This window comes from Impatiens glandulifera, chromosome 4 (assembly GCF_907164915.1).
Source record: "Impatiens glandulifera chromosome 4, dImpGla2.1, whole genome shotgun sequence".
In the NCBI taxonomy this organism is placed as follows: Eukaryota; Viridiplantae; Streptophyta; class Magnoliopsida; order Ericales; family Balsaminaceae; genus Impatiens; species Impatiens glandulifera.
This window is the reverse complement of record NC_061865.1, coordinates 9,589,253-9,615,844: the sequence shown is the minus strand read 5'-3', so window position 1 is coordinate 9,615,844 and position 26,592 is coordinate 9,589,253. Positions and strand designations below refer to the sequence as shown.

The following is a 26,592-nucleotide window of genomic DNA, read 5'->3' as shown; positions in this document are numbered from 1 at the left end:
TAATTTATTTAATTTTCTAAATAGATTTGAGACTAAACTATATATATATATAATAGGACAAAGCTCGTAAACACATCTAAAAATCTAGTTTAATACTCAATCTAATGGACTAAAATGTATATCCGTAAAATTTAACTTATTAGGGATATCCTTGAATATATTAACCTTGAATAAAAGAATTTAATTAAACAATTCTTGTTTATAATTGATTAAGGTAGTTCAATTCCTATTAAATTATAAGTGCGCGGTTGTGCTGAGATCCTAAATAAATAAAAAATATTTGTTTAAGTTACCTTTAAAATATGCGCATCATTCAAAAATATCGATTTATTTTTGTATGTCAAAATTATTAAAATTTGAATATCTAAGTTTTAATTTTCATTTAAAAAATTAGATTCATGCATTAATTTAGACTTTTCAACCAAATCAAATGGTCATCAACAAATAAAATATCTTAATAAATTTATTTAGTTTTCTAAATAGATTTGATATATATATAAAATGAGACAGCGGACTAAATAGATTTGAGATTAAACTATATATATAAATATATATATAATGAGACAACGAATTAAGCTTACCTGCAAATACTCAATTTACCTCGGCTCGAACTCAGGATTTTAGGATATTCACATTTTATTGCTTTTAGGCTAAAAGAGGGGATTATATATATATATATATATATATATATATATATATATATATATTATTTTTATAGATTTATTTCATTTTTTAAACATATTGGATGTTAATTTAATTATAAAATATAAATTTTAAAAATTAAATCAAAATATAATTAAACTTTAATATTATTCGGTATGAACGGCACTATATTGATACTATACCGAAATCGCGGTATTGTCAATATTCCGTATGTTACTTTTATAATATTTTCTAAATTTCGATATACCGAAATAATTGTACGGTACTGATATGAATTTTCATATACTAAATTTTCAATATATATATATATATATTTATATTTATTGTCAATTCAAATCTTTTTATCCAAATATTTTTCAGCCATACAATTTTAGTATCTCAAATCTTTATATTTTATTAAGATCTCAACTAATAATTATTATTTTAAAAATAAAAAAATAGTTTAGCCACAGGATAAAATATACGTCGCCTATTAATAAATAACTATTGTAATTTAATTATATCTTGTACAATAGCCACAGTAATATTATATCGTCGCTAGATTTGTCGCTATTGCCTACATTTTTACTAGTGTCTGACCAAATATTTAAAAATAACCACAAATAATAAACTAACAAAATACTCTGAAGACAACCATACATAAAAAGTCTAAACACAAAAAAAAACAAGATACTCAATAACACATGAGGTCAAAGAAAATTAACATTACAAGTCACTGATTTTTATAAAAATTATTTAACTAATTGTTTTATCAATGTCTTGAATAAAACTAGTAATGTTAACATCGGTTGATCCGCCAAATTTTATAGCCATTTGACAGTTCTTTTTGTTGAGAAACGATCTAATCTAAACACGCAATAAAAGAAGATATAAAGATAACGTGGTAAAAAATAATAAAGAACACAAGATATAACGAGGTTCGGCTAATAATGCCTACATACTCGGAGAGTCGTCCATTCTATTGATATTCTATGAAATAATGGTCCAAGTAACTTTAGGTTACAATGTCTCTATTTATAGGAGTACATCAAAAGCCAAAAGACTAAACTACTACTCCTAAGCCCAATAAAGACTTAAAGCCCAATTACAATATATAAACTCTAATTAAATATGAGCCCAAAACCCAACACTTTTGAAGCTCTTTTATTCGCTTTCTCAAACCATCGACATCTTCATTCCCATTAAAATCCATTAACTTTACAACATTCTTTGTGACTTCTTCTCTACTCACTATGTTTTGATCATCTCCATATTTAGCATCCTTCAACTTCAACCCAACTCCCCAATGATTCAATATTAGGCTGCAATTATGGACTTGGTCTAAAATTAGAGGAAATGTAAGCATGGGTACTCCGGCAAAGATAGCCTCAATAATAGAATTCCATCCACAATGAGTAAGGAAACCTCCAACCGATGGATGACACAATACCTTCAATTGGTCACACCATGGAACAATAAGACCTAATTCCCCACAATCTTCTTTCAAACTCGATGTGTCGTCGCCCCTAACACTCCAAATGTATTGTTAAAAATAATGTCTTAAAATAACAGAAAATATATATAAAATGATGTTACAAATAAATGAAATAAATAAAATATATGAAGAACAATATCACCGAATAAATTGTTGATTCGAGGCATGTGCTTAGCACATTTCCTTAAAACAGTTTCATCGTCTCTCGTTTGTGCTGGAGTTTATCGCAGATGGCTGTCTCCCAGGGTACAACGAATCCTGTAGTGATTCTGCACTGAAATCACTACTCGTCGAACTTGATCAGCGTACCTGAACTATCACCGGGTTTCAACTGAAATATCGAGCAAAAAACTCAAAAAACACTCACAAAATAAGAAGAAGACTTTTGGAATTATAGAGTGAGAAAAAATGAAATGATGAAGTGATGTGGTTTTTTTTTGTCCAAAGAATAGTGTGGGATGGAATGTCTATTTAGATTATTGAAATAATAAACGGTTAATTAAATCATCAATTGATCCAACGGTTGACATTGTTTGCCTCTTCATTTGCCTTAATATTTCTTCTTAGTGAAGGGTAATTGTTTGCCAAAATTAATGAAGACATTTATTTTGCAATACTCACATTACATGATTTTTTAATCTGTTAATAATAATATTAAATTATCATAACAATTAATAATAGTAACAAACTCATGTAAGTCACACTACAAATTAACAACATTTTGTTAATTGGTCATCAAGGCATTTTGATTAATTAATTAATTAATTAATTCAAACATTTGGATCAAATTTCACCCTATAATTCACATTTGAATTTCACATGAAATTGATTTAATTTTATTACCCACATTCTAATTTCCATTCCTTAATAGAATTTATAGAATTAGTTTAAAAATTTCAACATGTATCTCACCTTGCTAGCTTGTAACCCTTTGGAGATCTCCTCCATTTTCTCATCCGGTACCGTCTCATAACTACCCATAGAAATATATAGGACGGAAGCTTTAGGACAAGCGTACGTCGAGCCAATCGATATACGAGGATGGTTCTTGTTCACAATTATGTTTGAGTTCGAGGGACAAGTATGGGATGGAAGGGCCGATTGCATAAAGGGGAATGGGAAGACAGACTCAATGCATTAATGAATTCGGGTTCAAGTTCTTCATATGATGAAATGAGCTTGGCATGTGTAGTTATAGCTGTTTGGACTATGGCTTGAGTGCCTTTGGTGACATGGTTGTTTTCAAGGTTAGCAAATGAGATTTGCACAGATTTAACTAACTCTAATATTGGAATATTGTCAATTATCGCCCCATTTTCCTTCTTCTTCTCCACTTCAAAAAAATATAAAAAAAGTTTAGATGTTTCAAATCACATGTCAAATACGGTCACATATACTACTAGTCTCATCTTTCTTATTATTATTAGACTCAAGTAAAATAACAATAACGATTAATTTCTTAAAAAAATTTAATATAATTTACTCTAATTATTAAAAAAATGATATAACTTACCTTTATTTATTCGTTTTATTCAAAAAAAAAAAAAAATATTATTCTTTTAAGTGTACTCCAATTTTTTTTTAAGCCTACCCTAACCCTAAATTCTGGGTCTGTCCCAGACCAGAGTGTTTAGATATAGTTTATAATATTTTAGATGATACATTAAATAAATTTTTAAATGGAATCACCTTTAGGCTTGGTTTGTTTAGGGTTATTCAAATAATGTAATATAAAATTATCATATCACTTTCCTCCATCACTATCACTCAATACATTACCTAAAATACTAAAAAAAAAAAAAAAAAAAAAACTTTTTGAACTTTATTGATTTTAAAATGAGTGGTTACCATTAGCTGCAAAAACAATACAATTTAGATATAACTTACCTAAAGATGATGAGGATGATGTGTAGGTGGTGTTGGCGAGGTTAAAATGGTAATAAGCAAAGAACATAGATGCCGCCGATGTCCATAAAGACACGACCGGAGGAAGAGTACTAGGGCGGTTCCCTCCTCCAAACCCCATCATGGACGTCATAATAACATCCGCCACTATACAAGAAACCGGTTCATGATCAAACCAGTCAAGAAAAGTATGAATAGCCGACTTCATTTCTGTTGCCACAGCCTTGTAAAAACCCATCATGTCTTTGGATCGATCTTTTTCCGACGGTATCACATTAGGGATTGTAACTACACAATACTCAACTCCAACCGGTCCTATCAATCCTACTCATTCGTCGGTGAAGACTAAAATGACCGAAATACCCTTTGAGGAGAGGAGTGAGCAAAAGTTCATCATTGGGCTAATGTGTCCACGGGCGGGATAGGGTATGGCCACCACCAACTTGGCCATGCCATGATTTGAGCTTTGGAGAGATTTATTTGAACTTTATTGAGCTTCACTTTATTTTTATTTATTTATAAATAGTAAAAGGAAAAAAGCTCACTTAGACGTATGTAATTGTACAAATAGCTCACCTTTAATAAAAGGTCATTTAAATTTAAACATATGTACTATCAAAAATTGACTCATTTAGCCTATTTTAATAACCATAGTTAATTTTTATTTTTAAATTTATATATTTATTAATTAAATATTAATATATTTTCTCTTACCTTCTTTTTCATTAATTAAACTAGGTAATTTATTTTATTCTTAAATTTTTTATTATTTTAATATTAATTTCTCTTTTATATTTCATCTTTTTTTATTAATTTTTATTTCTCATATTTCTTAAATTCTTATATTTTTTTTAAAATTTAACAACTTATTTATGAAATTTATGTTTTACTGTAATATTTTTTTGAAGAATTTTTTCTTATTTAATTTAATATAATAAAAATGAAAAAGGATTTTTTCTTATATAGTTTAATATAAATAAAAATGAAATTAATAATTTTTTATTTAATTTTTATTCACGACTTATATTAGTAGTAAAAGAATTGTTTTGTCTTGATTATTACTCTTTTAGTGATTGATGAATGAGTTTTTATTAGGGAATAATGTCAATTTTACACACTAAGTGGTAAGAAAGTGTTAAATCTACTGATTAAGTATCAAAATTCTATTTATATATACTAAATTATCAAAAAGTGTTAAATTTATTCAAAATAACGGAAAAGTTAAACAGAGTTAAAATTTTTGCCACATTTAATATCCACCTATTTTTTATTTGTTTTTAATTTAGATTACTTTAATTTTTTTCATTCAAACAAAATATTCAAATTTTTCCTTGTCCATTTTTCTCTCTTTACCCCCAACTTTTTATTTTCTTCTAACTTTTCATCTTCCTCTTTAATATGAATAATTATTATGAAATAAAAGTCTAAAATCCATAGCAGGTGGGATCCCATTAATACCATGGAAGAATTTTAACCCACCATTAATCATATCTAATGAAGAATCGTCGAAATCTTTGGAATCAACTCCATTTGAAAGCCTAGATCAAGATTTTATTTTCCTGTTTTTCCGACAGTCACCGCCGATCGGATACACTACGGAGGGCCCCACCTTTTGTTCAGTACCTTCTACAAGTCTTGCAAAAATACCTCGACTGCACGAGGCTGTAGTTGTTGTAGTAACAAAATTTTGTGTTCAGAGAATCGCATCTCGAACACTTCATCGGCTGTTCTGCCACCTTCACCGTCGTCACAGTTTTTTGGCCACTTGATTGTTCTTCCGTCACAATATTATTATTTGACGTCGACATAGCTAGTTCTTTAATTTTCTGAAAAAAGTTGAGAAAAAAAGATTTTTTTAAATGATTAGTTCATTATTTCATAATTTAATCTTCATTGCAGTAACTCATACTCTAACATATCAATTTTAATTCCAGCTATAACCTAAACAAGAATAAACAATTAGAGCTATAGAAATGGTGTTCGTGAACATTATAGAGATTTCAGAAATAGAGATGAAGAGGAACAATGAGAAGAAAATGAAGAATTGAGGGTAAAGAGAGAGAAAAAATGGATAAAAAATTTTTGGATGTTTTGTTTGAAACTTTGAATGGAAAAAGAATTAAACTAATTTAAATTAAAAACAAATAAGAAATATATAGATATTAAATGTGGCAAAAATTTTAACTCCGTTTAACTTTTCTATTATTTTAAATAAATTTGACACTTTTTGACAAGTTAGTATATATAAATAAAATTTTGATACTTAATGAGTAAATTTGACACTTTCTTACAACTTGGTGTGTAAAATTGACATTCTTCCCGTTTTTATTATTATTCAATTCTTAATTCTTAATTAATTTATTTTTGTGTTGAAGGATTTTTATTGCTGAAAGAATTTTCATTGTTATATTCAATTATTGGGATTAAACAATTTTAAAATAATTAATAATTAATGTGAATATAAAAAAAATATATAAAAAAGAAGAAATATAGAGTTAAAATAATTAATGATGAATGCTTATATATATAAAATAAAATAAAAATAATCAATCATAAATACTCATATAGAAATAATAAAAAATTATAAAAAAGATAAAAATAGAGGGTTCATTTATTAGTAATAAATGAAATAATAAATGAAAAGAAAAGAAAGAGAAAATATATTAATATTTAATTAAAATATATAAATTTAAAAATAAAAGTTAACCATGGTTACTAAAAGAGGCTAAATGAGCCAATTTTTTATAGTAGATACGTTTAAATAACCTTTTATTAGTACATACGTCTAAGTGAGCTAGTTATACAAGTACATACGTTTAAGTGAGCTTAAATGAGATTTAACAATAATGAGGTAAAAATAGTAACAAAAAAAATATAGATGACGCGGATATCCATTAAGATATAAGAAATTGGTACGTCAAGCTAGGGATGACAATGGGTACCCGTATATCCGATACTCGTGGGTACCCGGTGATCGAGTTTGGGTATTTTAAATCGGGTTTGGAATCGGGTCGGGGAGTGAAAAATGGTACCCGATTGGGTTCAGGGTCGGGAATGAGGAGTGTTGGAAACCCAAATCCGATACCTGTATATACTAATATTAATATATATATATTAATAAAATTTAAGTGACTTATCAAATTCCACTTCAGAAATAGTAACTACTAAATATCATTAAATAAATATATTAATTATTTTATCATTACTCTTAACATCACGTCTAATATCATTTTCTAGGCACATCAGGCTTAACATGATTTTATTCATTTGTAATAAGTGTTTCCCTCTCATAGTATCTCCATTCAACCTTACTTTAATAGTTCAAGTCTTCAACTTCTATCTTCTTCAACTTTCTTCTAATTTTGTTTCAAAATCTCCAATAACAAAAAATGTTATATTTTTCAATCTCTACCAAATAAGTTACACAACTATGCAAGTAATTAATCTTTTCATTTAATAAAGTTATATATGTTTTTCAACTTTTACAATCTTATATTTATTTATTAACCTAATCTTTGATATTTGTTTTGTAGCTTCTTCTGTTTTAAAAGCAACATTTTTAAAAGCAACATAGTTAATTTTTTCTATAAATTCTACGTAATACTTTCATTATTTCTAATTTTTTTATTTAATACGTAGAATCTCTTTATTACTAGACATTTTCCTATTATATATATATAATTGATATATCCGATAATGGGACATACTTTCATTATACATATATAATGTGTATGATTTTTTTGCAACTTACAAACTAGTATTGTAAATTATAATAAAATATTAATATTATTAAATATTTTTTATGAAATAATATATAATTTAATAAAGTAATATAATAAATAAATTTATTTTTTATAAGGCAAAATTAAAAGGTTAATGAGTTTTTTAAAGAATTTTAAAGGTTAATATATTTAATTCAATATATTAGTTCAACAATAAAAGAGTTTTTTAAATACTATGTTTAACTATATTTAGAGAATAATAGTTTAATATATTAGTTATTTATTATTTTTGTCTAAAATTTGAGTTATGTTATTAGTTAAATACTTTACTTTTAATTTTTTTTTTTTTTTGTATTTGTTAATGTTGATTTATTTATTTATTAATTTTGTAAGTTGTAATTTATCTGTGTTGAAGAAGTGTATTCAGGAATGATATTTTTTTTGAAAAAACTAATTTGATAATTTTTAAAGTTTTTGTGTTTATTTAAGAATTATGTTGTATCACTTTTAAATTTATTTGATGAATTTTTATTATGTAGTATGGATGAATTTTTATCATGTAGTAGGTATGAATTTATATTATATAGTGTGAATGATTTTCTATCTATTGTTTAAGGATATGATATTTATTAATAGTTTTAGGTTAATTATATTTTGTAGTAACATATTATATTTAATTTATATAATTTTAGTTATTTAAAATATAATTTTTTAATATTTAATATCGAGTAATGGGTGGTAATGAGTACTCATCGGGGATCGGGTACCCGACAAATCAGAGATAATGATATAAATAGAGATACCCGTCGGGTTCGAGGTTGGGGTCGGATAGTAATTTGAAAATTGAGTTCGGGAATGAGTATTTATTTACCCGATGGGCAGTACTCGTTGCCATCCCTACTTCAAGCTGGTCAAGAAAGTTTTTGAAAAAATAAATTAGGTTAATTTAAAAATAAATTAATAAAATATGTTAAGTTTGAAAAGTTAAACATTTAGGTTGAAAACCAAAATGAATATTTTATGTAAATAGATAATTAGAATGAAAAAAATGTAAAGATATTGGATCGGTTTAGAAACACTTAAAATTAAAACTGTTATTTAATTGGTTAATATACATAATTAAAATATATTTCAAAATATTATTTTATCAAAATTAATATTCTAAAAAATATTTACAACAAAAATAAGTTTTAAGACCATCTCCAACCTAACCCCAAACTCATATTTAAATCATCTCATATTTAAATCATCTTTATCCCTCCAACCGATACCAATACCCAAACCCGGGTTTTCCTTATTTTCTTCATTATTTTCTTTCTCCTACAAACCCATATTTGCTGTTTGTACGGTAGCTAAACTCAAAACTTTTTTTTTTGGTTTAATTTAACCCCTAGACTTAAATTAAGTACATTTTATAAATTAAACTTATTATATAATTTATTATTTTAATTTATTTATATAAAATAAATTCATTTATATAATATATTTTATATAACATAAATTTATAATAATGTTAAAAAAATTATAATATTGTTAAAAAAATTATAATAATATTAAAAAATTATAATAATGTTAAAAAATTATAATAATAAATAATATTTAATGATGTTTATTTTTTTAATAATGTTTTTTTTATTATTATTTTGTACAATATTCTTTTATAATGTTTATTGTGTGTATTATCATATTTTATTTTGTATTAAATATAATTATAAAATATAAAAATTATAAATTATAAATTATAAAATATAAAATATAATTATAAAAATTACAAAAATACATTAAAATAATACACAAAATAAGAATAATTTTTATTTTAAAAATTTATCTCCTTTTTATTTCTACAAATAATTTTTTATTTTTATTTTAGGTGTATATTTTTTAGTATATGTATTATAATTTATGAATTTTTATAATTATTATATTGAAATTTAAATAATTAGTTGATATTAAAATATTGTAGTGTAATTTATATCAATATAAAATATATGGAATGATATTAAAATGTTATAAAAGTTGATGCAAAGAAGAATATTATAAGGATATTCTTTTGGGTTTGAGAATGAGTTTTTTAGTTGGAGGAGAATTATTGTTTGATTTGATATTTACATCAAAATGAGTTTGAAAATGAATTTTTGGATTAAAGATGGTCTAAATGAATAAAAAAAAATTCAACCCCAAACTCCATTTAAAACCATACTTATTAAAATAATTAACATGAATAATACAAATAAATCTCTATATGAAATTTTTACTTGGAATTAAACCAACTAAGTTAAACTGAGATGTAATAATATTATCAAGAAATCAAATTTCTTTAAGCAGATTAAAAATTTAATATGAGATTTTTTTAGATTTTTAATTCATTTTATATCTCGCTCCGATATTTTTATTATTTTAATATCTTTACAATTTTTTTCTTTTAAAAAATGATTAATATCATTTTTTTTCTTTAAAAGTATCTTTTATTATTATATATATATATTTTTTTGTAATAACTTATTATCCCATGCCACGCATTTCACGAGGCCATATTTAGGTGGAGCCACGCATTTCACGAGGCCAATACTCTATTTTCATATATATACTTTTTAATATTTTTTTAATATATATATATAAATATTTATTTTTTTAATATATATATATATATTAAAAAATATATATATATATATTAAAAAAAAAATATTAAAAAAGTATATTATATATTAATTAGTTCCCTAAAATTAAAAAGAATATATATATATATATATTTATATATATTCTTTTTAATTTTAGGGAACTAATTAATATATAATATACTTTTTTAATATTTTTTTGTGTTATTTACAAAAATATAAGTAATCATTAAAATAAATAAATAATATTATATTATTTTAAATAATAAATATAAATAAAATTAAGAAATATATTTTAAATTAGTTTGTGTTTTTTTGTGTCTTTATATATAAAAAAAAGAAAAGAATATATATATATATATATATATGTTTTATTATAATGATTTTATATAAATAATTAATTTATTATATATATAATTAATTGATAATTAAATAAAATCATTTAAAAACAATTAATAAGAAAAATAAATAATAATATAAAAAATAAAGAAAAGGAGAGAAAATGATTTAAATAACAATGAGAAAGAAAAAAAAATTAAGATTATAATCTTAAATAAGAAGTTTTTGTTTTAAACCTAAAATGTTTGATTATAATTTTTTTTTTGTTTTAATTGAAAAATACAAATAATTTAAGCTAATAAGCTCATTCAAACTAAGTATTATTTTTCTCAATCCATTTTTCCTAGCTCGTGTAAATTCGACGTTTATACAACGTTTTAATCTTAAAATTATAATTGATAATTTCATCTAATAAATAAAATATAATACAATAAGGTGTAAATTATTTCATTTGATGATGTGTATAAATTAATTCATTGAAATTGATCTGTACATTGAAACCTTTGTAATTACACGTCACGTTATCTATATATATATATAATAATGATGCTTAATTTTGAAAGTGTTCGAATTGTCGGCTGAGAGCTGTGGTTAATTTGGATATATATGTGAGAGTAAATGGATATTTGGGTCGGATTCTGAGTTGACCCGCCATAAACTTAAAACGGTTAAAAATAAAAATTAAAATGTTATAGGTACGTTTCGAACTCGCAACCTAACAAAAACAAATATAACTATTTAACCAACTAAGCTAATAACACTTTATATTATAAATTCAACACCAAATTTAATGAACGCGAGACGTTGTAACAATATATTTTTATCCGTGTGCATCGCACGGGGATCTTCCTAGTTTTCATTATGACATTTAATGTATTTTAATTCATTGGAACTAAAATTACACATATGGTTACAATAATCTTCATTAAGACATTTTAATGAAATTAAATTAAATATGGTCCATGTAATTTATATTCATACAAGTAAGTCCTTAGAGTTATTTGATGTCAATAACTCTGTAAATAAGACTTATTATGTTCAGAGGTTCTAAAACTTATTTCTTCTATTAAGAATTTGCATTATTGAGAGTTAAGGAAAACAAAGAGTTTAGAAGAATCTCTAAAAACTTTTAGGCGTTGTGTTAAAGTCTTAAGGACATCGTTCGTGGGAGAAACGCTAAAGTTTATCAGCGATTATCGAGAGACAAATTAATTGCTCGATCCAATCAACTTCTGCTATTCAATTTAATTTATGAAATCATTAAATTGATTTTAATTTAAAAATATTTTGAACCCTTATTATTCTAATATACTTAAATTAAATTTTTATTCTTAAAATTTATTAAATTGTTAAGGTTGATTATACATTTTATTTATTAATTAAAGAGTAAAATGAAAAAAGGAATATAAAAAGTTTTATTCGTTTTCTTATTCAAACCGACCCATTGTTTCACCAATACGGGACGTAGACATCTACTCTCACGCTAAGATTCAAATTAACCAGTCTCTACCGACAATCCAATTTTAAGCATTATCTCAAATAAAGTTTCATAATGTATTCATATGAAGAGCCTTGTAAAAGACTTTATTTCAGAATTTATTTAGCCTCGATTTACGTGTCAATTTTTTTTTATGTAAAAGATTTATACAAAAATATATTTTGACATTTTAAAATTTATTATAAAAATAATTAATTTTTTTATCAAAAATAATTTTTAAATTAAATTAATCAAATTACAATTTAATTAAAAGAAATCTTTCTTTTTAAATTAATCAAAAATAATTGATTAAAATGATTATTTATTTGATTAGAGAGTCCCAATTAATTTATAATTTAAAATCAATAAAATATTTGTATACGTGTATAAACCTAATTTTATTAGAGATTCTGTTGAGTTCGATATTTGGTAATACTCGGATAAAGACTTTCGCGTTATATCTTCCGCACCCATTAAAAAACCGTCTCTAATTCATAAAATTTTGAATATATGTTATAAAATTTGGTTTTATTATGTTTTATTTAACCAATTAATTTTCAAGTTCTAAACATGTATGTATGAGTTTTTTTTTTCATTTAAAATTATAAAATAATATTTAAATGTTAGTATTTGTAATTGATGTCAAGAATTATTGAGAAAAATACCTAAAAAATATCAGTTTAAGGTGTTAGAATTTAAATATAAATTCAATCAAGCCTTTATTAAAAAAGAAATTTGTGAAAATATTTTAAAATCGTTTTCTTTTTATTTTCGTATTTTTAAAAATAGTTCAGGACTTTTTATTGTTAAAAAATAATTAGAAATTAAAACCCCAAACAAATAGGCCCTTAAGTTAGGTGTTCGACTCGCGAATCAGGTCGGACGTGTGAGTTTGGGTTGGTTTTGAACCGAAGTCAACGAATTGAAGACTGTGTCTGACTGATTTTTCGATCAAACCAAGCCAGAACGATTTCCTCAGTCGGATATTAGGCGGTTGTTGGTTTTCTCGGTCGAAACCAAGTCAGTGTGAGAATTCTCAATCAGGTACCGGACAGGGACAAATCCATAAATTATTGTTAGGGTATGCTTAAAAAAATTGTTTTTTTTTTTTAAATTGTCTTGTAAGGAGTGAACTAAAAAAATATGTAAAAAGATGTGATTTAAAAAATGACCACAAATTATTCTTAAAATGTTGGATGTTGGAATATGTATTCAATGACAATACCTTTATGTTAATTATTTTAAAGAATTAATTACTTATTATAAAATATTATTGTACATAAAATAAATAAACACAATTTGAGGGACAAAAATATTCACAAATTATAAAAGTACTCACATATTCATATCAAACAAATCCTAAAAACATTATCATCTTAATAATCATAATCAAATAAACTCTAGCAAAATAATAGTAATGAATACACTAGTTTGATATTATATTTTTGTTTTGACATTTTATTCAAAACCTTCTCACATCTCACTTTATTTATCTCATCATTCATTTTATTAATAAAATAATAAAATACCATTTATTTAATATATTCTCTCATAAATTTAAAGGGTAAAATAATTAATAAATTTTAAAAAATTATTTGTTATTAAAATTAAATCAAATAATTTCATTTTTATCCAAACTCAATTAAACCAGTATCAATCCTTATCTCTACCCTTCAAATCTCAACCAATCAAACCCGTATATATATAAAATTACAAAATTCTTGGGTGGGTTTAGATCATACATGCGTTCATATCTCGGGTGTAGAGGATACTGGTTTTCTCGGTCAAAAACTAGCAAAATCATTGGTCAAACACCCGGATTTCTTGGACAGACACTACAGATTTTGTGATTTCTTTTGGAGCTTTCATCTTTCAATTTGAAGGTATAAAAAGTTTTTTTACTCACATGGATCATTTTTAACATGATCCCGGTGTATTAATCAATCGGGAAGAGGTCCAACTCAATCCGAGTAAAATAATTTTAGTCTCTAATCCAACCAAATTATTTAAAAATAACCATAAATAATAAACTAACAATTTTTTGTTAAGGCATAAAAGCAATTAAAAAAAACAAGATACTCAATCAATAGCATACAACACATTAGATCAAAGAAAATTAACATACAAGACATTCACACTATTTAGTTTTTTTTTTTATAGAGATTATTTAACTAATTATTCTTAACAATATTTTGAATAAAACTAGTAACGTTAACATCAATTGATCCGCCAGATTGTATAGCCTTTTGACAGTTTTGTTGATGCTCTTTTATTCTCTTTCTCACATCATGATGAACATCTTCATTCTCATTCAAGTCCATTAACCTTACAACATTCATTGCGACTTCTTCTCTACTCACTATGTTTTGATCATCCTCGTATTTAACCTCCTTGAGCTTCAACCCAATGTTGCAAATGTGGACTTGGTCTAAAACTAGAGGAAATGTAAGCATGGGTACTCCTGCAAAGATAGCCTCCATAACAGAATTCCATCCGCAATGAGTAAGGAAACCTCCAACAGATGGATGACACAATACCTTCAATTGGTCACACCATGGCACAATAAGACCTAATTCCCCACAATCTTCTTTCAAACTCGAGGTGTAGTCGCCTCTAACACTCCAAATGTATCTCACCTTGGTGACCGTTGATGTGGCGGTTCCTCCTCTTCCAAGCCTTTTCAAACCGCTCATAAAATTAATCGGTGACTTCCTTGGTGGGTACCTGGGCTTGGTTCAAACCCTCGCCTGGACAGGTTGGAACTCCAAGCTCCTGAAGCAGATAACTTAGTTGAGGAACGGGGCCGACTGTTCGAACGCCAATCATCCAGATTATGACGTCGAACAGTACCCTTGACCAGTTGACCGGTGTGCCAGTGGTTATAGCGGCCATGATGTTGAAGGCAGCGATGCAATACGTGTTGGTCACATCCCTTCCCAGGATGCCTCGACCGATCACGTCGTTGAGAAGCTGGTATTCATCTTTCAACATTGACTTGGCACCGTGGTCATCAACTGGCTGATTTGATCGGGCAAAGGCTAAGGAGATCTCGGCTTTTAGTTCAGCCGGTACATTGAGGTCGGTCAGCCCTTGCTTTGGTAGATCAAAGCATCTTGCGAAGTCATTTTCGGTGAAGTCGAATACGATCCCTCCCACTTTTGACTGAATGTGTGTATCAAAGTGAGGAGTTCCACGAAAAACCCTAGCGTTGTAAAAGAATTCCAGGACCGATTCAGAATAGATGACATGTTTGTCATCTAGAAAATGTTGGAGACCAGTATCTTCAAGTGACTTGATCATCTTGAAGATTTCATAATGCTCAGTGCTTTGAGCAGATTTGAAATCCACTTGAATGATGTTTGGAAACTGAGACATTTTGTCTTAGTGAGAGGATGAGTTATAACTTGTGATTATTTTGTTTAAGGTTTGTTCAACTTATATACTAGTGGAGAGAGGATCTTATTATCCAGTGTATCACAGGTAATAATGTCTATTAACCATAGGATAAAGAGTTTTGCATGAAATAAGCATGTCTACAGCCTAAGATGTTGGTCATAGACCTAGACCATGAAAAATATCAAATTTCACGTCTTTTTAGGTGTGACCATTTTACTTTAAAAAGATAATTTTTCAGGACAGATAAGTTTTAAACACAAGTAATTATTCCACTTTTGTTCGAAGACCAAATAATCTAAGATAAACTATTTCCGAACCGATCAGTTATCAGTTGTTCGTCCCGATGCGGTTATTTGGTGCATGCACTAAATAACCGGTCGGTTTACTCTGTCTAATAGACCAGGCGGTTCTTCCATAGATACCTTGGGAAATTTGAAGTCCGACAATTTAGGAGGAAGTACTGGTTTTATTTGTCCGAACCGATTTCCCTTTTAAGCATCCTTAGGAATAATCTGACTAATGTCGGTTAAACCGAGTGTGAGTCTGAATTGAGAAAACTTAGCTTCCTGCAGAGGCTTTGTGAAGATATCGGCTACTTGTTGATCTGTCGGTATGTATTCCAGCCAGATATGCTTCATCATGACATGTTCCCGAATGAAGTGGTGTCTTATGTCAATGTGCTTGGTTCTAGAGTGTAGAATCGGGTTGTAGGTGATTGCTATGGCACTTGTGTTATCACAGAAGATTGGAGACTCTTCGGCTGTGATACCGAAATCCTTCAGTTGTTGTTGGATCCAAAGAAGTTGTGAACAACAGCTTCCGGCTGCCAGGTATTCAGCTTCTGCGGTTGATGTGGCAACTGATGTTTGTTTCTTGCTATGCCATGAAACAAGCCGATCACCTAGAAATTGGCATGTTCCGTTGGTGCTTTTTCTATCAACCTTGCAACCTACATAGTCTGCATCTGAATAACTTGTTAGGTTAAAGGATGAATCCTTTGGATACCACAGACCGACGTCAGGAGTTCCCTTAAGATATTTCGAGATTCTCTTTGCGGCTGTGTAGTGAGACTGTTTTGGGTTGGCTTGGAATCTTCCACACACACCGACCGCAAACAGAATCTCCGGTTTGCTTGCTGTCAAGTATAGAAGAGAGCCGATGATGCCTCGGTAAGCGGTCAGGTCTACTGCTTGACCCTCATCATCTTTGTCCAATTTGACCGATGAGCTCATTGGAGTAGCCGCTGAGGAGCATGTATCCATCCCGAATTTCTTTAATAGTTCCTTAGTGTACTTGGGTTGACTAATGAAGGTTCCTTCTTCGAGTTGCTTAACCTGAAGACCTAAGAAGAAGCTTAATTCTCCCATCATACTCATTTCAAATTTGTTAGTCATCAGAGTTGAGAATTTATCACATAACTTAGGATCGGTTGAACCGAAGATGATATCATCTACATAAATCTGAACAAGTAGGATATGTTCCTTTTTCTCAAACTTAAATAACATTTTATCCACCGAACCGATGGTAAAGTCATGTTTTAACAAAAATGTGGTTAGTGTGTCATACCAGGCTCTAGGAGCTTGCTTTAGACCGTATAAAGCTTTGTTTAACCGGTATACATGGTTTGGAAATTCAACATTTTTGAAACCGGGTGGTTGCTCAACGTATACCTCTTCACGTAGGTCACCATTCAAAAATTCACTTTTAACATCCATTTGGAAAACCTTAAAATTTTTTGAATGCAGCAAAGGCTAGAAAAATCCTAATAGCTTCAATCCTAGCTACAGGGGCAAATGATTCTTCAAAATCAATGCCTTCTTCCTGTTTGTATCTTTGTGCCACTAATCTGGCTTTGTTCCTCGTGACCAAACCGTCTTCATTGAGTTTATTTCTAAATACCCATCTTGTTCCTATGACCGGTTGATCTTTCGGTCTAGGGACTAGATACCAGACTTTATTACTCTCGAACGGGTTTAACTCTTCTTGCATTCCCAAGATCCAATCCGGATCTGACAATGCTTCATCTACTCTTTTCGGCTCAATCTGGGATATAAAAGCGGAATTGAAGTATTCCTCCAGAATTTGACGCCTAGTTCGAACAGGTTTTGAAGCGTCGCCTATGATTAGCTCAGGAGGATGCTTGGTGTTCCTTTTGAAATTCGGTTCAGGGATGTCTACCAAATTACCGTTTACTTGATCAAGGCTAGACATATCGGTAGGCTGAACAGGGATGTCAGACCGACCAATTTCCTCAGTTTGGACCGAAGTGTCAGCTTCCTGTCGTGGGACAGCTTGATCCGGTTGGGTTTCATCATTACCCATTTAGTCATGGACAAACTGCCTGAAGACCGGAATTTCATCTTCACTATCAGAATGGATATTGTTATTTTCCAATCTGTTGTGTAGATCAAAGCATGATGCAGTGTTACTTTCAACCGATTCATCGAAAACAACATGAAGTGATTCCTCCACGGTTAAAGTTTTGTTGTTATACACTCTATATGCTTTACTTACCGCTGAGTAACCTAACATGATTCCAGTATCGGTTTTTGAATCAAAAGCAGATAGATAGGTTTTGCCATTTATATGAATATAGCATTTACAATCGAAAATCTTAAGGTACTTAAGGTTGGGAACCCTATCAAAGTATACCTCATAAGGCGTTTTGTTAGGAAACTTATTAATCAGGGACCGGTTTTGTGTGTAACATGCAGTATTGATAGCCTCAACCCAAAATTTTTGAGCAATACTCGAATCGGCTATCATGGACCGTGCGGCTTCCTTGAGAGTTCGGTTTCTTCTCTCGGCCAGGCCGTTTTGTTGAGGAGTCTTAGCACTAGACAACTCGTGTCTAATACCGGATTCATCAAGAAATGCATTTAAAGTGCTATTTGTAAATTCGGTTCCTCTATCACTCCTAATACTGTTAATGCGTGTTGATTTTTCATTTTGCAAACGTTTAAGCAGTGTAATTAAATTTGATGCGTTTAAAGAATATTACCCATGTATACCTAGAATAATCATCAACAACTACCATAGTATAAAGCATACCTCCTAGGTTGATGACCTGAATCGGTCCAAATAAATCCATGTGAAGAAGATCTAAGCATCGGTTAGATTGAATGTGTCCTTTACTCTTAAAGGTTGACCTAGTTTGTTTACCCATTTGACATGCTGAACAAACCTTATCCTTATTAAATACTATGTCGGGAACTCCTTCAACCAACTTTTTACCGCGAATATAGTTTAAGGTTTTCATGTTTAAGTGGTTTAGTCTTTTATGCCACAACCAGGTTTGATCGGTCTTGGCTATCATGCAGACAGGATATTCTACTTTAGTTTTCCAGTCTACCTTGTAAATATTTCCTAGCCTATTTCCGGTTAGAAGTATGATACCTTGAGAGTTCTTAACTAAGCATGCATGTTTGAGAAATTCTACAGTGTATCCAGCATCACACATTTGACTAATGTTTAGCAAGTTAAAACGTAGGTTTTCAACTAAGAGTACATTATCAATTGTTAAGTTACCATGGACAATCTTACCCTTGCCCACAGTTCTACCTTTTGAGTTGTCACCGAAAGTGATTAGTGCACCGGTTTCTATTCTGATATCGGCTAAAAGGTTGTTGTTTCCGGTCATATGCCTGGAGCAACCACTATCCAAGTACCATTCAGAGTTTCCTAGCCGTTTCTTTATATCCTGCAAAATGTACATATTTACAACTATTTGGTACCCACATTTACTTGGGTCCACAGGCGATTAGTCCCTTGGGTATCCAGACCTTGACAAACCGGACAGCTTTCCTGGTTAAGGTTTTAACTGTCTTTCTGACACTCGGTTTTGGGTCTTTCGGTTTTCCTAAGAAGGCCTTGTGTGTGGATGATCTTTGGTTTGTCCTATGCGGTTGTGGATTGACTCTCCTATTTTTGAACATGTTGGCTTTCCTTTTCTCAGGGTGAAGCCATTTTTCAGAGTCAGTTGGACCTACATAGGTTAGTTTTTCTTCCGTATAATATGCTGTTAATTCCTCTTCAGCGGTTAGGGAACTTCTGACAAAACTTATAAAAGGGAGGTCATCCTTCGAGAGCCTTACTTTGTCTACGGGTTTTTGGTTTTTGGATCTATCGTTTTTGTATCCTAAGCCAAACATGCAAAAAGGGTGTCTTTTATAACTACACATCTTTCTTACCATGTCACTAGATCTTTTATATGCGGCCATTTTATACTGGAGTCGGGCATTTTCTTCCTTGGTCAATTCTCGAACTGGCTCATTAGACTGTTCGGTCTTAAGTGATGGTTCAGGTGCTAGCTCGGTTTCTAAGGTAGGGGTTTCATCAGGTTCTATGATCTCTGGTTCGGTCAAGATGAGTACTATGAGGTCGGCTCTAAAGTTAGGTTGTTTAGGTAATAAAGTTAACAGGTTCTTATATTCCGCTACCATATCATTCAATGCATTATATAACTCATCTTTAGTAAATTCTTCACAAGGAGAGTCAAATATCTGTTCCTCATTTGCCATGAGGCATGTGAGTTCATCATCGCTGTCACTGTGAGCCCATAAGCTTCCTCAATCATCAACTATTAGTACTTTATGAACCTCACTCCCTTCACCGGTTTGTTGATAGTTATTTCGGTTATTTTGATTGTCCGGTTTTCGGTCATCCCTTCTCGGTTTTCTGCATTCCCACTTGAAGTGTCCCAGACAGTTGCAGTTATAACACCTTACGTTTGATTTATCACCGTAGTTGTAGTTGTTTGTCGGTTGACTTCTCTTCATGAATCTCCCAAATTTATGTGCCAGCATTGCCATGGCATCCTCAGTGAACTGTTCAGCGGTTCTGATCGGTGCAGGTACAACCGGTTCTGTGGATGTAATCAATGCTCTGGTTGAGGTTGAGGCTGAGACTTCTTCTTCAGTCCTAGATCTCATTTCAAACTCATATGCCTTAAAGTCTTCAAATACATCGTGTAGTTTCATCTTACTTAGGCAGTTTGATTCCCTCATCACCATTGTCTTTATATCCCACGCACTTGGAAGAGATCTTAACGCTTTCATGATGACCTCCTTGTTGTCATACCTCTTGCCAAGAGTTGCTAGTTCGTCTAACACACCTGTGAACCGGTCACTGTATTCTCTCATTGTTTCTGCCGGTTTCATCTTGATGCTTTCAAACTTCTGAGTAGCCACCATTACCTTGTTTTCCTTGGTTCTTTCATTTCCCTCATTGATTTGAATAACGGTTTCCCATGTTTCCTTTGCGGTTTTGCAGTCTTTGATCTTGCAATACGTGTTTCTGTCCACACCGTTGGAAATCCGGTTTCTAGCATGGTTATCCAGATTGTTTCTTCTCCTATCTTCAGCTGTCCAATCCTTCCTGTCCTTGTCAATGATTATCGGTCCTTCGGCTATGATGAACTGCATCTCATCATCCATGGTGATTAAGTGTAGATGCATGCATGCCTTCCAGTTGGCAAAGTCATCACCTTCTAGCATAGGGGGCCTATCGAACGACATGCTTGCTTGAGTATTGAAACTAACTGCTTTGATACCAATTGTTAGGATCTAGGTCGCGGCTGGGGGACCGGGGTCTGGCCGTCAGCGCGTCTCACTCAAAGGTGGTGATTAATCCGATTAAAGATTAATACCGGGGTTTCAATACTACACAAACTGTCACAAACCCTTGAACCAGGTTCAAGCGCGGAAGTGGTTTGTTTCAGGTTGAAGCGGCACACTCACAAGATAGGCAGAACCGGTTTTGAGTAAGACAGGTTTGGAAGTTGCTGGGTCGGTTTTGGATTTTAGGAATTCGGTTTAGGTAATGTAGAGTCGGTTATAGCGGTATAAGTAGGTTAGCACAGATCGGTAATAGAGTAAAGTAAGCAGAAAGTAAATAACAAGACAGGTTTTTTATGGATGATCGGAGATAAAGCTTCTACGTCACCCCTTCCTCTCGAAACCGCGAGAAGTATATTCACTAAGGAATACAAACACAATCCGATCGAGACTTATTTCCTGCTCGATAACACTTGTACAGTTTTAACCGAAATTGTAAATACACACTTCAACTTAGCGCTTGAGCTTTCTAGAGATAGAACACAATCTTATCACTTGTAAATTAATTGTCCACTGTGTCCCACATTTACTCCTCTTCTGCTCCTCCTTTTATAGGTGAAATATGCCAACGGTCATATTTCTTTTCCTTGAATTTGATTAGTTGAGCAGAGGTTCAGTGATTGAGACCTGGCGGTCTAATCTTCCAGTATGTAGGACAACCCGACTAGGTTTGTCTTTTACTCAATATGGTGACTGTCGGTTAGACAATTGTATGTACTTGGAAGATTATCTTTCTGATTTATCCTGAAGTGGAAAGATCTTGTAGGACGGTCTTCTGCAGCCTGCAGACTGTCCTCAGACTTGTATGAATATGGCAATGTTCAGTATGTTCCTTTGGTATCATTCTCAACAGATACCCTAAGTATCTTTTTATGCTGATCGGTTACGTGTGTTAACCGAATGACTTCCGGTTATTCCTTGACTTTTAAATAACCGACCGACTGTCTTGCGTTTCCTGCCTTCTGTTTTGACCGATCTTGCCTTCTTTGTGTGGTCACGTTTCTGGTCAGTTTATGTAGTTGACCGGTTGAGTTTCTTAACCGGTTCAGTGATTTGACCGGTCCGGTTCTTTGTCTGTTCCTGCATATGAGGTTTATTTGTGTTAAGTTCTATTAACCGGTCTTATTTTATCTAACAGTTTTATTACGTTTTATTTAACTAATTATTTTTCAAGTTCTAGACATGTATATATGAGTTTTTTTTCATTTAAAATTATAAAATAATATTTAAATGCTAGTATTTACCATTGATGTCAAGAATTATTGAAAAAAATACCTAAAACATATCAGTTTAAGGTGTTAGAATTTAAATATAAATTCAATCAAGCCTTTATTAAAAAAGAAATTTGTGAAAATATTTTAAAATCGTTTTCTTTTTATTCTGACTATTTTTTAAATAGTTCAGGACTTTTTATTGTTAAAAAATAATTAGAAGTTAAAATCTCAAACAAATAGACCCTTAAGGTAGGTGTTCGACTCGCGAATCAAGTCGGACGTGTGAGTTTGGGTTGGTTTTGAACCAAAGTCAACAAATCGAAGACCGTGTCTGACTGGTTTTTTCGATCAAACCAAGCCAGAATGATTTCCTCAGTTGGATGTTAGGCGGTTGTTGGTTTTTTCGGTCGAAAATCAAGTCAGCGTGAGAATTCAAAATCTGGTACACGACAGGACAAATCCATAAATTATTGTTAATGTAAGCTTAACTTTTTTTTTTTAAAATTGTCTTATAAAGAGTGAACGAAAAAAATATGTACAAGAATGTGATTTAAAAAATGACCTAATAGAAAAATAATATTACTATTATTATTCTTAAAATGTTGGATGTTGGAATATGTATTCAACGACAATACCTTTATGTTAATTATTTTAAAGAATTAATTACTTATTATAAAATATTATTGTACATAAAATAAATAAACACAATTTGAGGGACAAAAATATCCACAAATTATAAAAGTACTCGTATATTCATATCAAACAAATCCTAAAAACATTATTATCTTAATAATCATAATCAAATAAACTCTAACAAAATAATAGTAATGAATAGTGAATACACTAGTTTGATATTATATTTTTGTTTTGACATTTTATTCAAAACCTTCTCACATCTCACTTTATTTATCTCATCATTCATTTTATTAATAAAATAATAAAATACCATTTATTTAATATATTCTCTCATAAATTTAAAGGGTAAAATAATTAATAAACTTTTAAAAATTAATTGTTATTAAAATTAAATCAAATAATTTCATTTTTATCCAAACTCAATTAAACCAGTATCAATCCTTATCTCTACCCTTCAAATCTCAACCAATCAAACCCGTATATATATAAAATTACAAAATTCTTGGGTGGGTTTAGATCATACATGCGTTCATATCTCGGGTGTAGAGGATACTGGTTTTTTCGGTCAAAAACTAGACTAAGGCAAAATCATTGGTCAAATACCTAGGTTTCTCGGACGAACACTAAGAATATCACTACAGGTTTTGTGATTTCTTTTGGAGCTTTCATCTTTCAATTTGAAGGCATAAAAAGTTTTCTTTACTCACATGGATCATTTTTAACATGATCCCGGTGTATTAATCAATCGGGAAGAGGTCCAACTCAATCCGAGTAAAATAATTTTAGTCCCTAATCCAACCAAATTATTTAAAAATAACCATAAATAATAAACTAACAATTTTTTGTTAAGGCATAAAAGCAATTAAAAAAAACAAGATACTCAACAGCATACAACACATGAGATCAAAGAAAATTAACATACAAGACATTCACACTATTTAGTTTTTTTTTATAGAAATTATTTAACTAATTATTCTTAACAATATTTTGAATAAAACTAGTAACATTAACATCAATTGATCCGCCAGATTGTATAGCCTTTTGACAGTTTTGTTGATGCTCTTTTATTCTCTTTCTCACATCATGATGAACATCTTCATTCTCATTCAAGTCCATTAACCTTACAACATTCATTGCGACTTCTTCTCTACTCACTATGTTTTGATCATCCTCGTATCTAACCTCCTTGAGCTTCAACCCAACTCGCAAATGATTCAATACTATGTTGCAAATGTGGACTTGGTCTAAAACTAGAGGAAATGTAAGCATGGGTACTCCTGCAAAGATAGCCTCCATAACAGAATTCCATCCGCAATGAGTAAGGAAACCTCCAACAGATGGATGACACAATACCTTCAATTGGTCACACCATGGCACAATAAGACCTAATTCCCCACAATCTTCTTTCAAACTCGAGGTGTAGTCGCCTCTAACACTCCAAATGTATCTCACCTTGCTAGCTTGTAACCCTTTGGAGATCTCCTCCATTTGCTCATCCGACACTGTCTCAAAACTACCCAAAGAAATGTATAGGACGGAAGCTTTAGGACAGGCATCGAGCCAATCGATATACATCGAGGATGGTTCGTGTTGACAATTGTTGTGTTTGAGTTCGAGGGACAAGTATGGGATGGAAGGACCGAATGCATAAAGGGGAATGGGAAGACGGTCTCTCAATGCATTAATGAATTCGGGTTCAAGTTCTTCATATGTTGAAATGAGAATGGCATGTGTAGTTGTTGCTGTTTGGACTATGGATTGAATGCCTTTGTTGACAAGGCTATTTCCAAGGTTTGCAAATGAGATTTCCACAGATTTAACTGGGAACTCGAATGGAATATTGTCAATTATCACCATAGTATCCTTCTCCTCCACTTTTTTTAAAAAAAAGAAGAAGGTATATAAAATATAAAATAACATAATTAATAAGTTTTTAAAAAATAAAACTAATTAAACCTGTGTCGTTGCTGTTGGCAATGACTTGGGTACGCGCGGCGGCCATTATGAGGTCAAAATGGTAATAAGCAAAGAACATAGATGCCGGCGATGGAAATAAAGACGCGACCGGAGGAAGAGTATCCTCCCGCCGCCCTCCAAACCCCATCATGAACGTCATAATAGCATCCGCCACTATACAAGAAACCGGTCCATCATCTAACCGGTCGAGAAAAGTATGAATAGCCGACTTCATTTCTGTGGCCACAGCCTTGAAGAAACCCATCATGTCCTTGGATCGATCTTTTTCTGACGGTATCACATTAGGGACTGTAGCTACACGATACTCCACTCCAACCGGAGCTGCTGCTGCTGCTGGTGGTCCGATCAAACTTAGCCATTCCTCGGTGAGGACTAAAATGACCGAAATACCCTTTAAGGAGAGGAGTGAGCAAAACTTCATCATCGGGTTAATGTGTCCACGGGCGGGATAGGGTATGGCCACCACCAACTTGTCCATGATTAATTGAGCTTTGGAGAGATTTATTTGAACTTTATTGAGTTTTAGATTTTTAAGCCATTTTATATCCCGCTCCTACCGATCATTCCTATTATTTTAACTAGTACGTATTCCGTGCATTTGCTAGAGTGATAATATAAAAACCGTGAAAAAAATATTACGGTAAAATTTTTATGGACGGGTCAACCTATAATTCGACTCAAGTATCCATTTACTCTCACATATATCCAAATTAACCACAGCTCTCGACCCGGCAATCCGGACACTTTAAAAATTAAGCATCATTATATATATATAGATTAGTTAGTTAAAAAGTTGAACTTATATTATTAAAATGTCACGCGTTTATCAAATTTTGGGTTGAATTTAAAATTCCGATCAAACTTAGCCATTCCTCGGTGAGGACTAAAATGACCGAAATACCCTTTAAGGAGAGGAGTGAGCAAAACTTCATCATCGGGTTAATGTGTCCACGGGCGGGATAGGGTATGGCCACCACCAACTTGTCCATGATTAATTGAGCTTTGGAGAGATTTATTTGAACTTTATTGAGTTTTAGATTTTTAAGCCATTTTATATCCCGCTCCTACCGATCATTCCTATTATTTTAACTAGTACGTATTCCGTGCATTTGCTAGAGTGATAATATAAAAACCGTGAAAAAAATATTACGGTAAAATTTTTATGGACGGGTCAACCTATAATTCGACTCAAGTATCCATTTACTCTCACATATATCCAAATTAACCACAGCTCTCGACCCGGCAATCCGGACACTTTAAAAATTAAGCATCATTATATATATATAGATTAGTTAGTTAAAAAGTTGAACTTATATTATTAAAATGTCACGCGTTTATCAAATTTTGGGTTGAATTTAAAATATAAAGTGTTATTAGCCTAGTTGGTTAAAAGGTTGTACTTGTTTTGTTAGGTTGCAAATTCGAACCATATCTATAGCATTTTTAATTTTATTTTTAACCGTTTAAATTTATGGCCGGGTCAACCCACAATCCGACCCAAGTATCCATTTACTCTCACATATATCCAAATTAACCACAGCTCTCGACCCGGCAATCAG

The 26,592-nt window shown here is 30.7% G+C and overlaps 2 protein-coding genes across 2 annotated transcripts; both read right to left on the bottom strand.

Moving 5' to 3' along the window:
- Nucleotides 1-3,195: 3,195 nt before the first annotated feature.
- On the bottom strand, nt 3,196-4,280 carry LOC124934679. Its single transcript, XM_047475199.1, has 2 exons — nt 4,025-4,280; nt 3,196-3,470 (listed from the first exon to the last, which is right to left on the bottom strand). Exons 1-2 carry the CDS (start codon nt 4,278-4,280, stop codon nt 3,196-3,198), a joined length of 531 nt encoding a protein of 176 aa, XP_047331155.1.
- Nucleotides 4,281-5,932: 1,652 nt separating this feature from the next.
- Nucleotides 5,933-25,511, bottom strand: LOC124934678 (UDP-glycosyltransferase 87A2-like). Its single transcript, XM_047475198.1, has 4 exons — nt 25,013-25,511; nt 24,062-24,930; nt 14,406-14,732; nt 5,933-5,983 (listed from the first exon to the last, which is right to left on the bottom strand). The coding sequence occupies exons 1-4, from the start codon at nt 25,509-25,511 to the stop codon at nt 5,933-5,935; spliced, it is 1,746 nt and encodes a 581-aa protein (XP_047331154.1).
- Between the last annotated feature and the right edge of the window lie 1,081 nt (nt 25,512-26,592).

Excerpts from the sequence above, each read along its gene's own strand:
- LOC124934679 (XM_047475199.1), bottom strand. The coding sequence starts at position 4,280 with ATGGGTTTTTACAAGGCTGTGGCAACAGAAATGAAGTCGGCTATTCAT. Across the intron at positions 3,471-4,024 it reads ATCATCCTCATCATCTTTAG|TGGAGAAGAAGAAGGAAAAT; the intron begins GTAAGTTATATC and ends ATTTTTTTGAAG.
- LOC124934678 (XM_047475198.1), bottom strand. The coding sequence starts at position 25,511 with ATGGACAAGTTGGTGGTGGCCATACCCTATCCCGCCCGTGGACACATT. Across the intron at positions 24,931-25,012 it reads TGCCAACAGCAACGACACAG|TGGAGGAGAAGGATACTATG; the intron begins GTTTAATTAGTT and ends TTTTAAAAAAAG. Across the intron at positions 14,733-24,061 it reads GCGGATCAATTGATGTTAAT|GTATTGTGTCATCCATCTGT; the intron begins GTTACTAGTTTT and ends GACCAATTGAAG.